The 16,933-nt window shown below is 36.9% G+C and overlaps 1 protein-coding gene across 2 annotated transcripts in view; it reads right to left on the reverse strand.

Moving 5' to 3' along the window:
* ADCY8 (adenylate cyclase 8) overlaps positions 1-16,933 on the reverse strand; it is a 115,887-nt gene that overhangs the window by 33,063 nt on the left and 65,891 nt on the right. Inside the window, exons 6-8 of one of the 2 annotated variants that reach the window (XM_063174252.1) lie at positions 12,701-12,859; positions 8,434-8,704; positions 2,527-2,724 (exon numbers count right to left, since the gene is read on the reverse strand). In XM_063174252.1, the coding sequence (XP_063030322.1) occupies positions 2,527-2,724; positions 8,434-8,704; positions 12,701-12,859 (628 nt within the window). The remainder of the gene's footprint in view (positions 1-2,526; positions 2,725-8,433; positions 8,705-12,700; positions 12,860-16,933) is intronic. The other variant, XM_063174259.1, reaches the window with a different exon arrangement.

Below are 16,933 nucleotides of genomic sequence, written 5' to 3' on the forward strand. Positions count from 1 at the left end.
AAAAATCAGACCAACCCAGACTGTTTAAACAGAGGTCCAGTGTAACATTTCAGATCCATTCATGTCACCCCATGATCCCACATCAGGGCAGTCCTGTTACTAATGTAGGAGGAAGAAATGTAGTTTATTGTTCATGTGGTTACTCACTTTTCTGTCATTTGAGGTACAGAACATTAACACAATCTCACTGAATGAGGTAAAGGTAGCCCTTCTTGGCCAGGATCTCAGCTGTTTAAACCTGAATTTGCTGTTTCCTAAATGGACTGGAAGAAGGGAGAAAGTGGTAGTAACAAGATGGGATGGATGAAATAGCAGTTTTCTGCAGGAAAATAGTTCAAATATTACTTTTTCCATGACTTCCTGAAACCTATGGTTAAACACTAAGGTTAAAAGGACAAAACTGTAATTACTGTACATGCAGGAGGGAAGGGACATTTCCCATGCTGTCCCATAAGGTAATTGCTCCTGTCCACAACAAGGAGGACACTATGATTCATCTTCCCTTAATCCACATCATTCCTCTGTATCCTGGTACATTTCCCATCACTATCTGAGCACCCTGAGCAGAAGCAAGGAGGAGCTGACCAGAGGCTGCCCAGCTGTTGGTGGTGGATGTGCCAGAACAAATAAAGCAGTGGTGACATTTTTTAGAACTTCACTCCTTCCTAATATGAGAAACCAGATTAATTTGTGGAACAGAGAGAAGACTCAGTCAATTTTGCTGAATGGATTTTATATTTCTATTGCCTGTGCGACTAGTTGGGACTAACACCTAAGGAAATATTGAATGAAAGCATAATTCTCCAAAGACTGCAGTCCAATTCTGAATTGGAAATATCTTACTGGGAAGAAAATGTACCAAATCTGCTAAAAAATTTAACTTTTAAGTAGACTTTTTTCATTCAGATGCAATTAAAAACGTTATAAATAATTTAAATCTGACTTATGTAATGTGGTGGATTAGGGCATGGATCTTATTTATTTTCTTAAATTGCATTTAAATTGAATTCTACACTATCCTTATAGTTTTTCTTTGTGGCTGACAAGTGTGAAATATAAAATAATAAGAGAGTTTATTTTCTGGATATGGGTTCTGATTCTGGGCAGTGTCCTTTTACACCAGTCCATGCTTGGGCCTTGTGTGATTAAATAGCACAGTAAGGCAAGGTGAGCCACTGACAAGTTTGCTCATTCATCAAGTTGTTTGTGATCAGGCTGTTTCCTCCTTTAACCAAAAAAAATCAGATTCTTTCACCATATTTTTTTTATCTTGTATCTTGAAAAGATTAATGATCATTCATGACTTCTGGGACTTTATGCAGTAATTAATTTGATATCGGAGATCTTGAATTTCTCTTGCTCTGGGTCTGTGTCAGCTTTGCATGATGACTGCACTGAAAGAAGTATCTTCATATCTTCCTTTTCAGCAGATAATTATTTGTGGATAATTTGGTTTTGGGGGTTCTACCTTGTGTCTCATTGTAACTCCTCATGGGGAAATGCAATCTTGTATTTCTGTTTCAGCAAGCATTTGTTATTTCTTCTTCAGGATTACTAGTGCAATAAAGGCTTAGGTATACTTCAAGCAGAATTTTTCTTTTCCAGTTGGGATAAAGCTCTCACTAATCAGCCTTCCTGAGGAATAGTCTCTCATAAATCAAGTACAAATGTCTGTTTTCCAGTGGAAGTTAGAGTGTTGATGGAGAAGTGAGCCTCCATGCTTTCATTTCCCTGCTATTTTTATTTCCTTTCAGTCAAATGCACATAGCATTGCAGACCTGCTGTTGCTGCACTGTCATTGCAAGTGAGACTATCAAGGAAAGTCAATGAAATTATTTGAGACCTGTGCAGTTTCACTCCATAACATCAGCTTTCAAGGAGTATTCTCCCATTACCTTTTCTTTTAAAACTTATAACTTACATCTCAATGTAGACTGAAAGAGAAGTTAATGAGATCATATTGCTGTTGAGGAGAAGCAAAGACACAAACCATATTTAGCTCTTAGAAACAGGTTTTTTAAGAGGGATGTTTAAAACAGAGAGTTGAAAAATTACTCTTGAAATAAATATTGCAGCTGCATGGAAGACATCAGAGGGATTCTATGAATAAATGGAAGGAACATATCTATATAAATATAGATATGTATTTTTTGAATAGAAATGTAAGTTTATTAATATGCTCAATCACCATCAGCGCCAAAGTAACCTGCCATCTGACAGAAAACTGCTTGTACTCGATACCAAGTTCAACCCAGCCAGTGGTTGTTGTTTTCAGAAACTGAGTTTGTTCAGTGTACATATTTCCCAACAAGGAAATGCAATCATTTCAGCATTATAGCACCTGCATCATGTCACTGTGTATTATGAACTCTAGCTCAGCCCCGCCTTATGAAAACTGAAACAAAATGAAAAAGAAAAACAAAACAAGAAAAAAACAACACAGGCCAGAACCTACAGCTTTTCTACTTCAGTGAACATTTATTACAATTTGAGTTGTTAATATTGCAGCTACCAAGCCCCAGCTACCTTATGCTCCAGGCTGGAGTCTTTAAACATCAGTGAAAAAGGCTTGATATGCTCTCTTCTCAATTTATCGCCACTCCGTAAGTCGATGGTGTGCTCTATTCGCTTGTTAATTTCCTCAGGCCCAGACTGGACATGCAAAGCTTGTGCAAGATGGTTTGGAAGCAGATTTATTGAATTTCTTGTTAGGGCAGCCAGAGTCTAGGGGAAAGCACATGCAAACAGAATAAACCTGCTGGTCCCCTTGGGTTAAAAATGCAATGTTTTAGTTCATGTTGCATTGCAAACCATTACAGCATTCCATGCAATTCATTCAATGAAATCTATAGAAGTGTAAAATAATAACTCTGTTCCACTAGACACACACAGTACATCAAGGGGGGAATTTTAATCCCTTCTTTTGTACAGGCTGGGAGGTTTGTTGCTGCACTGGGCATTAGGACTATATTCCACTTTTCAAATCTGATATTTAATTATTAAAGCATGCATGAGGGGAGTACACACCAAAATCACAGCAGAATATCTGACTCAATGGTGTGTTTTATTAAATAAGAATGTAAGCTATATAAAACAAAATCCACAACAAATGAGTACTGAAGTTTTTCTTATCTCAAAGTTACTGCATGTGTGTAGTTAAGGAACAGATCACTTAGTCAGGAGTGAAGAAGGTGACATTTCTGATTACTTCAGCTTGGGTTTTCAGATAGTATGTTCTTCTTCACTACTGGTATATTTCAGCCAATCTACATTACAGTTAGGCTATATGATTTAATTTAACTGTAATTCATATTAGTATATAAAATATCATCTCAAATGCATTATTCCTTTGGTATTTCAATGACTAATCAAAGGAAAAAATGAAAATACTTTTGCTTCACAAAGGAATTCTAGCAGATATAGTATGAAGGGTGTTTCAGCTTCAGCAAAGAGATAGAGTTTGCTTTCATAAAGAGAATAACTGATTCCCATTTCATGGTGCCATTTCATGGCACAAACCACAGTGAAGCAGCTCTTTCCCACTTGAATGGGAAAAGAAACTCTACTACTGTAATATTCCCAAGGGTTAAGAAATGTTAATGAATGGAAAGGATGTGAAACTTCATACATCATAGCATAAGACATTTCAGCATTATTATGGGTGGGAAATAAAATTCTGCCTGAGAAAAGTTATTCCACAGGTCCTTCCTGAAAAGACCTTCAGCTCTGTCTCCTCTTGGGCATTGTTGAATCAGGAACTCAGGATGTTCTGTCACCAGATGCCCCTGAAAAGCCAGGGGTGATACAAAAGAATTTTCTGATACAAATTCTTTTTTATCACAGGATTACATTGGGCAAATGCTATAGGCAGGTTTCCCTTGTTAATATTCAAACTATAGTAAACAAACATATTCTAATGAATCTGGGCAGCACATTAAAACACAGGAAGGGTCTCAAGTTCCCACTGCCAAAGCCCAGGTGACAACTTTTCTTACAATCCTAAAATCAAGTCTATGGACTCTGTAGTCACAGATAGTATTTCATATTCCATCTTATTAACAGTAATTTAAGATCCCAAAATGCAGGCAGAAAATTTTCTCTCTGTTTCAAAGTGAAAAGCAGTTTTCCTGTTTATTTAGTAGAAAAAGGGCTTCAGTAGAGAAGGTTTGGGATGACACTCAACTTGAATACTCCCTTCTCCTGTCTAGAAAATCACTATTATCAACATTAGGAGAAAAACACAGTATAAAAAAAACTTTTCTCATGCTCAGGTTTCAGATATGTCTGAACTCATATCTTGACCTGGGAAGAAAGAATCAAGGCAAGTGGATAAATGCTATATTATTACACACTGTGACACTACTTTAGTTTAAGTACTCCTATCTCTTTTAAACTGAGCTAGGAAGAAAAGCTTTTATCTATTTGTGGTGTCTGAAAGGGCATGAGTGTGTCTGAAGTCCCTGCTAAAGGATAAGATCACATCAGATGGTGGTGTGTAAATTGATTCCTCAGAATTGCATTGTATTTCTGTTTCTGCACTGGAAATAAGGGTGGAGAACATCCCTAATGTTTTTGATGAGCATTTTGTTTTATTTATACAAGGAAAATAATCTCAGTTCATCCTGTTAAGCAACTATATTTTGGTTAAAATTCAATTTTAAGCTGTGATTGATATGAAGGCTTGTCTCCTTGCTGAATGTATGAAGTGTTTTACATCTCATGGTAGATGAACATGACATATCACCACTATGGCCATGGTGCCTGTAGTATTTTGCAAAAATAGACTCTGAATTTGCATTTATATTCACAATATAACAAGGAAATTCATATTTTTGTTTCATCATTTTCTCTCCCTCATATACATGCACATACTTAAGAAAACTGCTTCCTGTGTTTAGATATAAAAGCAAAGAAAAAACATCATGCAAATTATTGTCTAAAGAATAAATCCTAACCACATTTTTTCTCTTATCCCCCTCTTTGCTCTGCATCTTTTAAGACTTCTTTATGCAAACACAAAGAAATATTGACTCTTCCTATTATCTCTCCTTCACTATTGTGAGCAGCTCTATGGAAGACACAGTTATGAATTCTCCAACGGGCTTTTGAAGTTTTCTGATGCTGACAATAACCATTGATCATACAAGAACAAACACAAAATTCTTTAAAAAAAACCCCAACAAAACAACAAACCCTAGCCAAACTTGCATCTGAAACTGAAAGATTAATTAAAACAAACAAAAATAATAAACTTCCAACTTTAGACAAATTTTATAGAGACTTTAAAAGATTAGTTTTAATTCCTTTCTGGGAAGTTTTCCTGCAAAAAAAGTCCAAGCACACAGCTCTCAACAAGAATGGAAATTTTTAATCTGTGTTATTTAGAAAATCTTAGGAAGGTTTTGAATTACTTTTTTCATACTGTGAGCATCATGTTTTGGAAAGAAATAGGAAACTGAAAGGTCACATGCTTAAATAGACAGGTTGGAGGTAGGATTTACGTCAAGAGGAAGACACCTAAATGAGGGTGTGTACAAGTTTGGTGTCTACCTGCTCAGTGTCTAAACTTCTGTTTCTTCCAATACACACTCCAGATACTTTCAGTTGCCCAATCACATGTAGCTGTGGTCAGCAGAGATGCTTTGGGACTGGACAAAAGTCAGGAGCCAGAAAGTGTGGAACAAGACACAGGGACACCATGGTACCACTGGTCAGTGGTGAGCACAGCTGGGGAGTGCTGGGGCACCTCAGCACAGAAATAACAACAATAATAACAATGGGGCAGCTGCAACACACGGGTACCTTGGCTTTGAACTGATTTCCACCCTTTTCTTTAGACTTGTCGGTCATCTTGGCAGTCTTTTAGTATAGTTTCTGTGCTCACTATTAAGCTTTACTACAACCACTACTAAGGTACACCTATAGAAGACAGACATTTTAATATGCTGTTTTTCCTAATTCACATCCTGACAGGACCATCAGGTGCCTCCACCAGCACATCCAGTGACCATGTTATGCTTTCAGCTACTCCTTTTCTAAGGTACATGGAAGAAATCCAACAGTCATTAATTCATTCTAGAGGAGGAGGTCTTTTCTCTCTTGAAATAAAATAATTTCTGTCCAATTTTCTTTGCTTTAAGAAAGAAGCCTAGACACTTGTTTCACTACCAGAAACCTCCATTTATATTGGGCATGTCAAAATTTCAGACAAGAACTTGCACTCTTGGCTTACCTCACAATCAAAGCAAGGGCACATAGTGATAACTGGGCTATAGGTGTAGTTTTTGCTAATATCTGTGACTGCCTACATAAAAAGTGGTTATTTGCTCTTACTCACATAAACACATCTACAATTCACTGATTCAGGCTGTTCATAGAACACCAGTTCAAGGTAATGAGTGTGTGTTGGGATAAATTGAGTTTAGCTTAAGAATACCCCAGAGATTTCTTTTCACATGCTTCCTAACATAACTAGAGTTAAAAGTAAGATAAATGTGATCAATTGCTCAAAATTTGTTGTAATTTATATTAGGTAAAGAAATAATTTAAATTCAATTGGCAAATATTCAAACATACAGAGTGATTCACTGTTGGGTTGCTGCTTCTACAATTCTCAAAGCCTGCTGCTGACAGTGACCTTTAAGCTGCTTAATTAGTGTTATTAAATGCTTATTCTGTCCAAGACTGACACACCTCTGGAAAATGCTACTACGTCCTAGTATAATTTAAATCCATCATCTGAATTTTTTAGCTAAAATACATTATTTATGAGCAATACTGCCTATTGTCTCAACTGTAAATTAAAAATTACATAATAATTGAATCATACATGGAACATCAGATTTTTAAAATCCTGTCTCCACCAAAAGGCTTATTGTTAAACTGTGTTATATAAAATTACAGCTTTTCCCAACACCACTTCAAATTCTTTAAAAAAACCTGTGAGAAACTGTTCTAAAAGTAGATTGTTTATTGCCATAAGAAAAAAAAAGTTTTAAAGAAGCTGTTAAGCTATGCCTACTTCAATTACTTTCAAGTCCTTTTTACTAGTACTAGGAGTTGTTCAATAATTGGATAAAAACGGATAAAAAATAATCCTTTATTTTTTTATTTCTCTTTGTTAGCAACAAGATCAGGTTTAGCTGGGAAAATGACCAAAAAAATGAAAGCCTACTCTGCCCAGATTTCTTTGGACTACAGAAATTGGAATATCTTAAAGGGAAAGATATAGAGGGAGATCACAAGATATTGACAGCAGCATGCACCCATATCTCTATTCCTAATGAAGTGACAATGTAGAGACAGGTCAACAAAATACAGAGAATACTGTAAGGCAGTGTACATGCAGATGCACAGATGTACAGAACACATATAAAACAGGTGTTTTATATAACAGCAAACTGTGCCATGCTCCAATTCAGTTTGAAGAGATGAAGCTACTGCTGTGGGCTGAGTGATTGTGAGATTTTATCACTTCTGAGCACATTTGTAAGAAGCAGAAGACGGTTGACAAAAGCAAGACCTCCACACAACAATGTTCAACAGACAGTTCAGACAAGTAGGAATAAGGGTGTGCAGCAGAAGAGAGGATCTATCATGTCATTAGAGATCCCTCAAAGAAAATGAAGGAAAACTTCAGCTGACCGGGGGTTATAAAGACTCATCAATCCTCCAAGTGCAGTGGGAAGAGTGGAGTCTGAGGGCATTTTAACCTTTGCATCTTTAGTTCCTCTAAACAATAATGATTTTTTTACCATACAAGAATTGTTGGTTCCCAGGCTGCTGCAATCAGCCATGCAGCGATTTTGGAAAATATCTGATCAGGAGAAGTTGCTATAATCTCATATTTCTGTTGAGCTACAGATGTCCTTAAAGTCTAACTCATCTGCTAGCGAACTTTAATAGTCTCTTAGAGTATGAGTTTTAAATATTTTTTGTTTAAAAAGTGAGACATTAAGAACCTGATTTCACAAGGTGCTTTTTGTTTCCTTCCCTCATATGCCAGTAAACTACTTTATGTGTTTTCCCTGGGAAAATGCCCTTTCCCTCATCCTTTTAATTTGATGGCCCTATATTGAAGCTGTGCGATGAGATAAACACTCTCACTAGAATGTTCCAATAGTTTAGTAACATTAGATTTATTTTTAATTACTTTGTGGAGTGGTTCAATTAAAACTAAGCCATGCAGCATTTAATTTCAGTTGGGAAAAAGAAAAAAAAAACAACAATGAACCCAAAATCTCTGCTTCACTGGCATTTTCCCAGTTTAGATAGATGATTTTTCTGCCTTGAAACAATTTGTTCAATCCTCTGCTGTTACAGTACATGTTAGAATAAAGGTTAGAGATGAAGTTTCCTCCTCTGAGGCCTCCATTGTTGAAGTGCACTCAATCATGCATTCATCTCAGTGACATTAAAGGAAGTTTGACTTACGTTTTGTTTTCCCACTATGTTATCAAATGGGAGTTCAGGGCTCCAGGATCCCTCTGTAAATGTAGCTCCACTGTTTCTCCTGTCAGAGGAGCTGACAGCCTCTTTCACAATATCTTCAGGTAAAGTCAACAGACTCTCCTCAGGCTGTTTAATTAAATAAGTCTCAATGTTATGTTTCCTCAGGAATTCATTGCGCTCTTTGCCGTGCCCTTCTTCAACTTTATAATCCCCGTTCAGGCAGTCCAGAGTGGCTTTGGAGATGTGAATCCTCCTGCATAGGTGAAATAAGTAGTAGCAAATACTGATTGTGCTCTACTATGTATATGTTAGAAGGAAGTTTTGAACTCTATATTGTTTAACATCATGCATAAACACAAGGTTTTATATTGCAAACAATGAAAATTAAGTAGTGCATTTAAAAACATGAGCTTTATTTGTGGTCAAATAACCTCAAAATATGTTTACATTAATAAGATGTCATTAATGCACAAAGTCCTGTCACAGGAAAAACACTTTAACATCCACACCTGATACCTTTGCTCATAGTTAATAGTTTAATGGGGGACCTTCCCAAGTAAAATGCTATTCTGAGTGAAAGAAAATTGTACTTTAGGGAAGTATGTTGAGAGAAAAATAAATGGTAGGCATTGGAGCAGTTTATGTGAAGGTCTTTAATTTCCTTCAGTTTCCTGAGATAGCTTAAACATTTGAAATTAGTGGTCTGATTGCACCTGAAGTGAATGAGGGAAATAGGAGAACTATGCAAAGGCAAGCAACATAATGATTTCTATTAAGACCAGGCAATGAGTTCTGTAAGCTTTGGCCAAAGTGAAGTTGAATATAAGAGATCATATCCAAAAGAGCTCAAATTTTGCAGTGGCATGATAGAAATTTGGATGTCTTCTATCCAAACCATTTTTAAGGAATCTTCATGTTCCTGCATGTAGGAGAATTGCAGACACATCTAGAGAACATCAGCGTGGTTGGCTATGCTATACTCTACAATGCAGCATCATGAATCAAGTGAGAGCTGCTCATTAGGCATTTATCTGGCCCAAATAAAATAATTGTAGTGACTTTAAACCAGCTGATTTTTTAAACTTCGAGTGTATGTCACTTTCTGAAAGACAGACTTGCGTTACAGACTCCTAATATTTAGAGTGAGTTGAAATTCTTGATCCTTTCTTGATGACACAAAGCTACATTGCTTTTCTCAGGCACCACAATTTGGCTTCTTCCTGCGAATGAAATGGTCCTAGCAAGTCCCTTGGGAATTCCTTCTGTAACTCAAAGGATGCAAATACAGAATTAAACTGCATAATACTATGATGGAATAAAAGACTGTAAGGTCATATATCATGTATATGCATTGCTAGAAAAAAAAGTCCTGGTTGTATTTAAGCAGTGTGAAGTGCCCAGGAGTATCACAACTTGGCACAAACTGTCCATGTGGAGCACTCAATATCAATATCTAATTAAAAAATCAAAAATTTGTATCCCAGTCATTTTTAAGCTGTCTCAAATTCCCTGGTTCTTCCCAGGTTTTGTACAGCTTTCTCTTTCTAAAGTCATGCTGTTATAATAATCACAGAGATTAGTAGTATTTTGTAGTGAAAAATCAGTAAAACTCATTATAAAGCCCAGTAAAAATGTCTTTCAAATACAAGCAACTTTTGTCCGGGACTGAAACAGTAAAGCATTTGACCTCTCAGAAAGATGATGAAATTCCTAGCCCTAAGAAATCCAAAAAGGCTAAATTGATTTAAGTAAAGTACCAATCTAAAGAAACTAAAGAAAAAAAAGAAAAAAGAAAGAGAAAGTGATACACTTGTTGCCAAGGTGACTATCTCTCTCTTTAGATTCAACTAATATAATTTAGGAAATAAAGCCTTGAAATATGGATTTTGTGATGGATATGATAGCAGTTTTACCAGAGTATGGAGATAGCTATTAATGTGATATCCTTAAATGGGTCAGGTATTAATAAATAGTTGGCAGATTAGAAGTATTTTCTGGCTTCATGTTTTGTACTGCTTGCTTAAAAAACTTTAAATGTGAAGAGATATCTTTTAATTTTCTACAAATACAGTACATTGGGAACCTGAGTATTGAAGTCAAAAAATATTGCCTGACTTACTCTTGAAAGCATATCAGGCCTGCAGTGTTAGATGATACCTGTCATTGAGACATCATTGAAAATTAATTATTACCTAGGATTTATGCAATTCACTACTGCAGAGTAATAACCACATACACTAAGTAAAAACTATTAGAAAATGGAATCCTGGCAGAAGAATGTCACTGACTACAAGATCACAAGATTTCCTTCTCAGGTGCTGTGGACAAATTTTTTTACTCTCAGAAAACTGGAAATTGCCATTTTTTTCTCAGTGCTCCTAAGAGCCTTCCCCATGGCAGCTGGTCTGGGGTTCTGCTCCTTCTGTCAGGTGCAATCTCTCCCTGCATCTCCCAAGGTGGATGGGGCTCAGGGGCACACACAGGCATTCAGGGAGAGAGCAGAGCCCCTTTCCTGCTCTCAGGATGGGTAAAAGGACATTTCCCATCCTCAGCTGCCTCCCTCCACTATGCCCTCAGGAAAATGCTGCAGTTCATCTTTGTCCTTGTTTCACACCCTGAGAGCAGCACCGCTCACAACCCCAGGGCAGCTTTCCTGGTGAAGCTGCTCTAGGAAAGGGAATGACCTCAGTATTGCAATAAGCAGGAGGATTTGGGTGCTAGTGGCAGGGAGAAGTAAGGTGAGGCTGAAATGAATTTAACTGATCTATTAAATCTGCTCTGCACACTAGGAAACTCTGATGTAAATCACTATTCTGAGGGACTTGGTTCATTGCTGTCACACACAGGCTTTGTTCTGCTGGCACACTGGTATCCAGGAAATCACTCTGCTCTGGCAGACTGAAAACCTGCCAGGCATTTTATCTGCAGCATTTTATCTGTGCATTTTCTGGGTTATTCATTAATAGCCATACAGCTTGCACACATTAACAGCAATAGATTCTGCTTTTTGCAGGTGTGAATGGTGAAACTTAGATTATTAATTTGCTCATGTGAACAAAGCATCCTCTTAGTCATCTGGCCTATCACATGGGATAAGCAGCAGACAATGAAATTTTTTCTGAAATTTTACACACGGGTGACATATGCAGAGTACAGAAGTTGTTCTCAAAGCATACAGAATTTCATTTTCTGCTAATTCCAAGAAGATATATTAGAATAAAGGTTTACTATGTAGAAATGTGGAAGGGGCCTGCATTTGCAATATATGAAGAAAATTTCCTTCCAATTTCCTGGGAACATGACAGCTCTGACAGATCCTGATGTGTGTGTAGGGAGGACAGCACATGACTCAGTTTTGATGACTTAAAATCTCTGTCATTCAAGGTGACAGCACCATTTAGATTTTTTCCACATAAAGATGTCTGCTGATATTGCTTCCAAATTCTATGGCTAAAATTGGAATTGTCTAGGTGATCTTTTCTACATTTTTCATCTATGGCAGGTGGGACTGAAAGTGAACAGAAGATTCCTGCAATCACGACTGTTCAAATCTAGGATTTGTAGCTTCCAAACTAACAGGATATATAGGCCATATCAAGCAGAAATAACATTCAACTTTCAGGTGAATCAGCCACATCAGACACTCAGATAAAGAAAGAAACTAGGCTTTTTTTAGTGGAAAACCATGCATTTTCACATATAGACAGGTTAAGATAAATATCTCAAAACATCTACTAAAGCATTAAATTATTTTGACAAATTATATTAACAGAGATCCTGCTGTTCATAACAACTTGCTATTAGACTATTGACCCAGGAAAATATAATTTCTTCCCACAGTTTGTGCATTATAAAATAGAACAAATTATAGCTTTGTACCTCATAGTATCATTTGAATGAAAAAGGTGAGAGAAGCTTGGAAAATCTCATGAATGGTCGACATCTAACTGAGAAATTTGAGCTACCTCTGAGGACTATGAGGGCTGAAAACAAAAGATGGATCTTTTTGAGAAAATCAGGATAACAAAGAAAAATAAATATTTTTGTCTTGTCTTTTCAAATGGCTCTACAAGCAGACCATTTCTACCTTTTTTGGCTATAGCCTCACTAATCCTTTCCAACTGCAAAATAGCAAAAAAAAAAAGGTCACAGTTGATGAAAGGATGTAAAAGAGTTAATCTCTTGGCAAGATTAACAGTGCAATGTTCTGGCAATGTTTTCTGACTGTGGCAAATACACTTTGCCTTACCCAGGAATTCCACCTGACTCGAGTTTGTTTGCAATATCCACATCCCATGACCAGACATCAAACTGCCACTTCCTCAGGCCCAGCACTCCGCACAGAACAGATCCAGAATGAATCCCTATTCTCATGTCAATGTCGTGCTTTGTTCTCGATCTGACATATCTGTTAAACAAAACACAAAGAAAGAAAAAAGACCAGACTTATGAAAATATATCCCACAATTTTCTATATCATTTTGAAAAGGGCATGATGTAAAATATGATGTCAATTAGCTGCAAAGTGCAGTCTAGCCTGTAAAATGAAGAGAGAACTTTCTAAACAGCAAAGGTAGAAGTAGTGATAAAATTATTCTAAAAGCCAGGTTATCATTAAGCACTTAAATGCATGCATGGCTCAGTGGCACTCTTCTTATTTCAATCAGACAGGGAAAGATAGAGAGAGAAAAAGATATCTGAGTGAAAATGTTTTGTTGGACTTATTGAGTGCTTTAGCTTGGTACCTCATAAAAGGTTCAGGAACAGTACAGAACGGTTGGAACAGTACGGAACAGTCGGGAACAATGTGGACAGTTCAGGAACAGGATCTATTTTCATCAAACCTGTCTATGCTTTTATATTCTTGTGTATTTTTTACTTATTTTCAATTTTTTAAAAAATGTTATTTTATTGACTGGGATTTTCCAGAGTTACTTTTTGTCGAATGATTATTTTAATTAGATTTGGTCAGAACACCATTTGCACTGTCATGACAACCATGTGAGTTTAAAATCTGTTTTTTCCATTCTGTGGGGTTGTGATGACAATTTCACCTCTCAAAAATAAACAAAATATGAGCATACTTGTTAAGAGACTGCTTTTCTAGTTCTGTTTGTGTGACAATAACTGTTTGCACCAGAAATAGTCTTAGAGCTTGTGTTCATTAATCTTTAAATTGTGTGTTCAGGATAGGAAAAGCACACTGCTACTGCTGGTCTACAAACCTGCTGCGTGTCTCTAAAGAGCCTCATCCCTGCAGTCACTGAAGTCAATAGAAGCACAGCAAGATCACACTACAGAGCAGGGAAGGAATAAACAGCTCTATTTCACTGCTCTGAAGTTAACTACCCCTGCCTCAGATGCATCAGTAATGACCTTGACAGGTCCTCTGCAGAGGAGAAAAGGTAAATTGCTTTCTGCATTCAATACTTGGGCTTTCATTGTAGCAATGGAGCACCAGCTCAGTTTGTAAGGGAAAAAAAAAACCAACCAAACCAAGAGCTCTAAAACGGAAACTAGCTGCACAAAAATGAAAAATTGAAAAGAAGGAATTCATCATTTCCCTTCCCTTAATATTAGGAAAAGTTGGAGAAAGGCAGCCATATGATGTCTCAGTGCAGTAGTTTGCCTACAAGACCTGTTCATCACATCAGGAAACCAACATATTTCATCTAAGAGAGAAAGGTTTAAAATACTAAATCATAAAATAATAAACAAAGAAACTTTCAAAGAGATTTATCTCTGTTCTTATACTTAGAGCTTATAGTTTTCATTTACAAATTCCTTCATTGTATGCAAGCAAGAAAACGAAATATCAAAATTATGCAACAATTATCTGTCTCTGGAAGATGGGATATGCAACAAATCATCCACATTGAAGCACTTTAAATGTTGTGAGGGCAACTAATAGAAGTGTGAGATTTTAATGTGTTTTGAATAATTTTTATATGCTATAAAAATATCTAAACTGACACTCATAACTGTTAGAGGAATTGTTACACACCTCTTCACATGATTTTTTTCCCCCTGTCTGCCTTTTTCTTTTGTTCAGACTAAGTTAATTATTTTTTCATTTTACATTTGATTTCCTTATTTTGAAATAAAAGATAATTGTATTTAGAGGAATAATTGAACAAAAAGCTTTTCATTGAAAAATACAAGCAATAAGAAGGGCTTAAATTTAATAAAATGTTTTAATAGCCTTTATTTATGTAATCTTTCTGTATACATGTATAGACACATGTGCTATTTTACTAATTTAATTTCTATTTTACCAACTGTCATGTCCTGTGATGAGCAGCTGAAGGCTCCAGGTTTGTCAGAAGAAGAGGCTGAGGTGTGACCTCATTGCTCTCTAACAGCTTCCTGAGTAGGGGAAGGGGAGAGGGAGGTGCTGAGCTCTTCTCCCTGGGATCCAGTGACTGAAAGTATGGGAATAACTCAAAGCTCCATCAGTGAATGTTCAGCTTGGACATTAGGGAACATTTCTTCTCCATGACTGTGGCCAAACAGTGAAACAGGCTCTCTGCTGAGGTGATTGATGCCCCAAGCCCATGATCAAGATGCATTCGGACAATGGGCTTAACATGTTCTAGCTTTGGTGACCTTTGAATTGGCAGGCAGCCGGGCTAGATGCTCATCACAGGCCCCTTCCAACTAAAATAGCTTATTATTCTATTCTATTCTATTCTATTCTATTCTATTCTATTCTATTCTATTCTATTCTATTCTATTCTATTCATTTTAAATACTGTAAATTGGGGTCTGGTAAATACCAGATACAAATGTATCTTGTATGAGAACTAACACATGCAGGTATTCCTGGAGAGACCAGGTACAAACCATGTTGCAACTGAGCAATGTGCCCCTCTATTTCCAGAGTGGCCACTAAGTATTTCTGGATTTAACTTTTCCTTTGTCATAAAAATGTGGGGATGGCCTGAGAAGGCTTTGGCATCCTCCATCATCCACATGGGACTTCTGCATTTGTCCTAAACCTCACAGAGCTGTGCTGTCCACACCAACTCCTGCAGTGCACTGCAGACACTAACCAAGGTCCTGTCCCCCTTGTCTTATCTGTCTCCCACAGTCTCCCAGCAACTCTTTATGCGCTGCTCAGGTGATATTTGATATCAGCTCTTCCCCAGCAGTCAGAGTGGATTTGGCCTCCTGCCTGCACCCTCTGGCTGAGGACATTCTGTTTCTCTGCCTGCTGCAGTGCTGGGACACATGCAGGGCTCTGCCTTTGCATCCTCTTGGCATGCACAGCTCCTGTGTGCATAGGTGGGAAAATAATTGCAGGAGGGGACCTGATTGCATGAAGTAACAGGCATAGTCTGAAATATATTTTAACAGCCCTGTCCAGGACATGAATCAAAGCACAAGAGTGATGTAGTCTCATTCAAATTACTTCATTATTTGCAACACAAGACTGAAAGGAGAACTGCTGATAACCTGTTGTGGAAAGAATAGTCTTCATAAAATTTTTGTTGTAAGATATTAAGTTGAACAAAGAATAAATGGGTTGCTTTATTTCAAAATTTCTCTGCAAAGATTAAAAAAGTTTAAAAGTGAGGTGATTTGTTAATATGTAAGAAGTCATGGAGTTATTATTTTTATTTAAAATTGAGAGTGATGTGGGCTGAAAAAGATTTCTGAATTATGTAAAGAAGGGGATTTAATCATGGTCAAATCTAACTGTCTGGCAGCCAGACTAGCACATATTTTAGGAGGTCTTGTTTACATACAGGTATAAGAAAAAAAAGCCTGAAATAACAAAGCCTGGGTCACCTTTATCAGTAGTGGAAATTCTAACTTGTTGAGAAAAAAAAATTGTCAGAAATAATGGCATGTACTAGATAAAAAATTGTAGAGAAAAAAATTAAGAGAGTCCATTTTGCAAAATCTCAGGTGTTCCACATCTATTTCTTCTCTCTCTTAAATTTATTCAACTGTCAATGAAGCTTCTAATTAAAAAAATTGTATTTTCTTCAACTACTTTACAGGCTTTCTGCAGAGACATTGACAAAGTGCACGCACAAAATGCATTATTGATGATCTCTAAAGCAGCCCTCTTTGCCTCACAAGTGCTTTGATACCTTATCCAGGATGAGGTAACTGTGACTGGTGTTATTTTTGCCATTCATCTCATTTCAGTCTAGCCACAGACAAAAAATTGCAATGATTTTAATTGGATCTTGGCATTTCCTCCTGGTCAGCATTCTTTGATGGGTATTTGATTTTTATAGTGTTAATTAAACCTTTCTTATTTGCATGAAGAAGGTGAGCCAAAAGTCAGAAATTTGCTTTTGAGCCTTTTCTGTAGCTGCGAAAATCTGAGTGCCCTGGAATTCCAGCCCTGGAGATTGAGAGTGACACACAGGCTGCTTCTGTGCTGGCCAGTTCAATTGTGCAAGGTTTTGACTATGCTTTGAGATACTTAAAACAATCCAGAATGCTTTTTCATTCTCAACAAGGCCTT

Source organism: Melospiza melodia, chromosome 1 (assembly GCF_035770615.1).
Source record: "Melospiza melodia melodia isolate bMelMel2 chromosome 1, bMelMel2.pri, whole genome shotgun sequence".
Taxonomy (NCBI): domain Eukaryota; kingdom Metazoa; phylum Chordata; class Aves; order Passeriformes; family Passerellidae; genus Melospiza; species Melospiza melodia.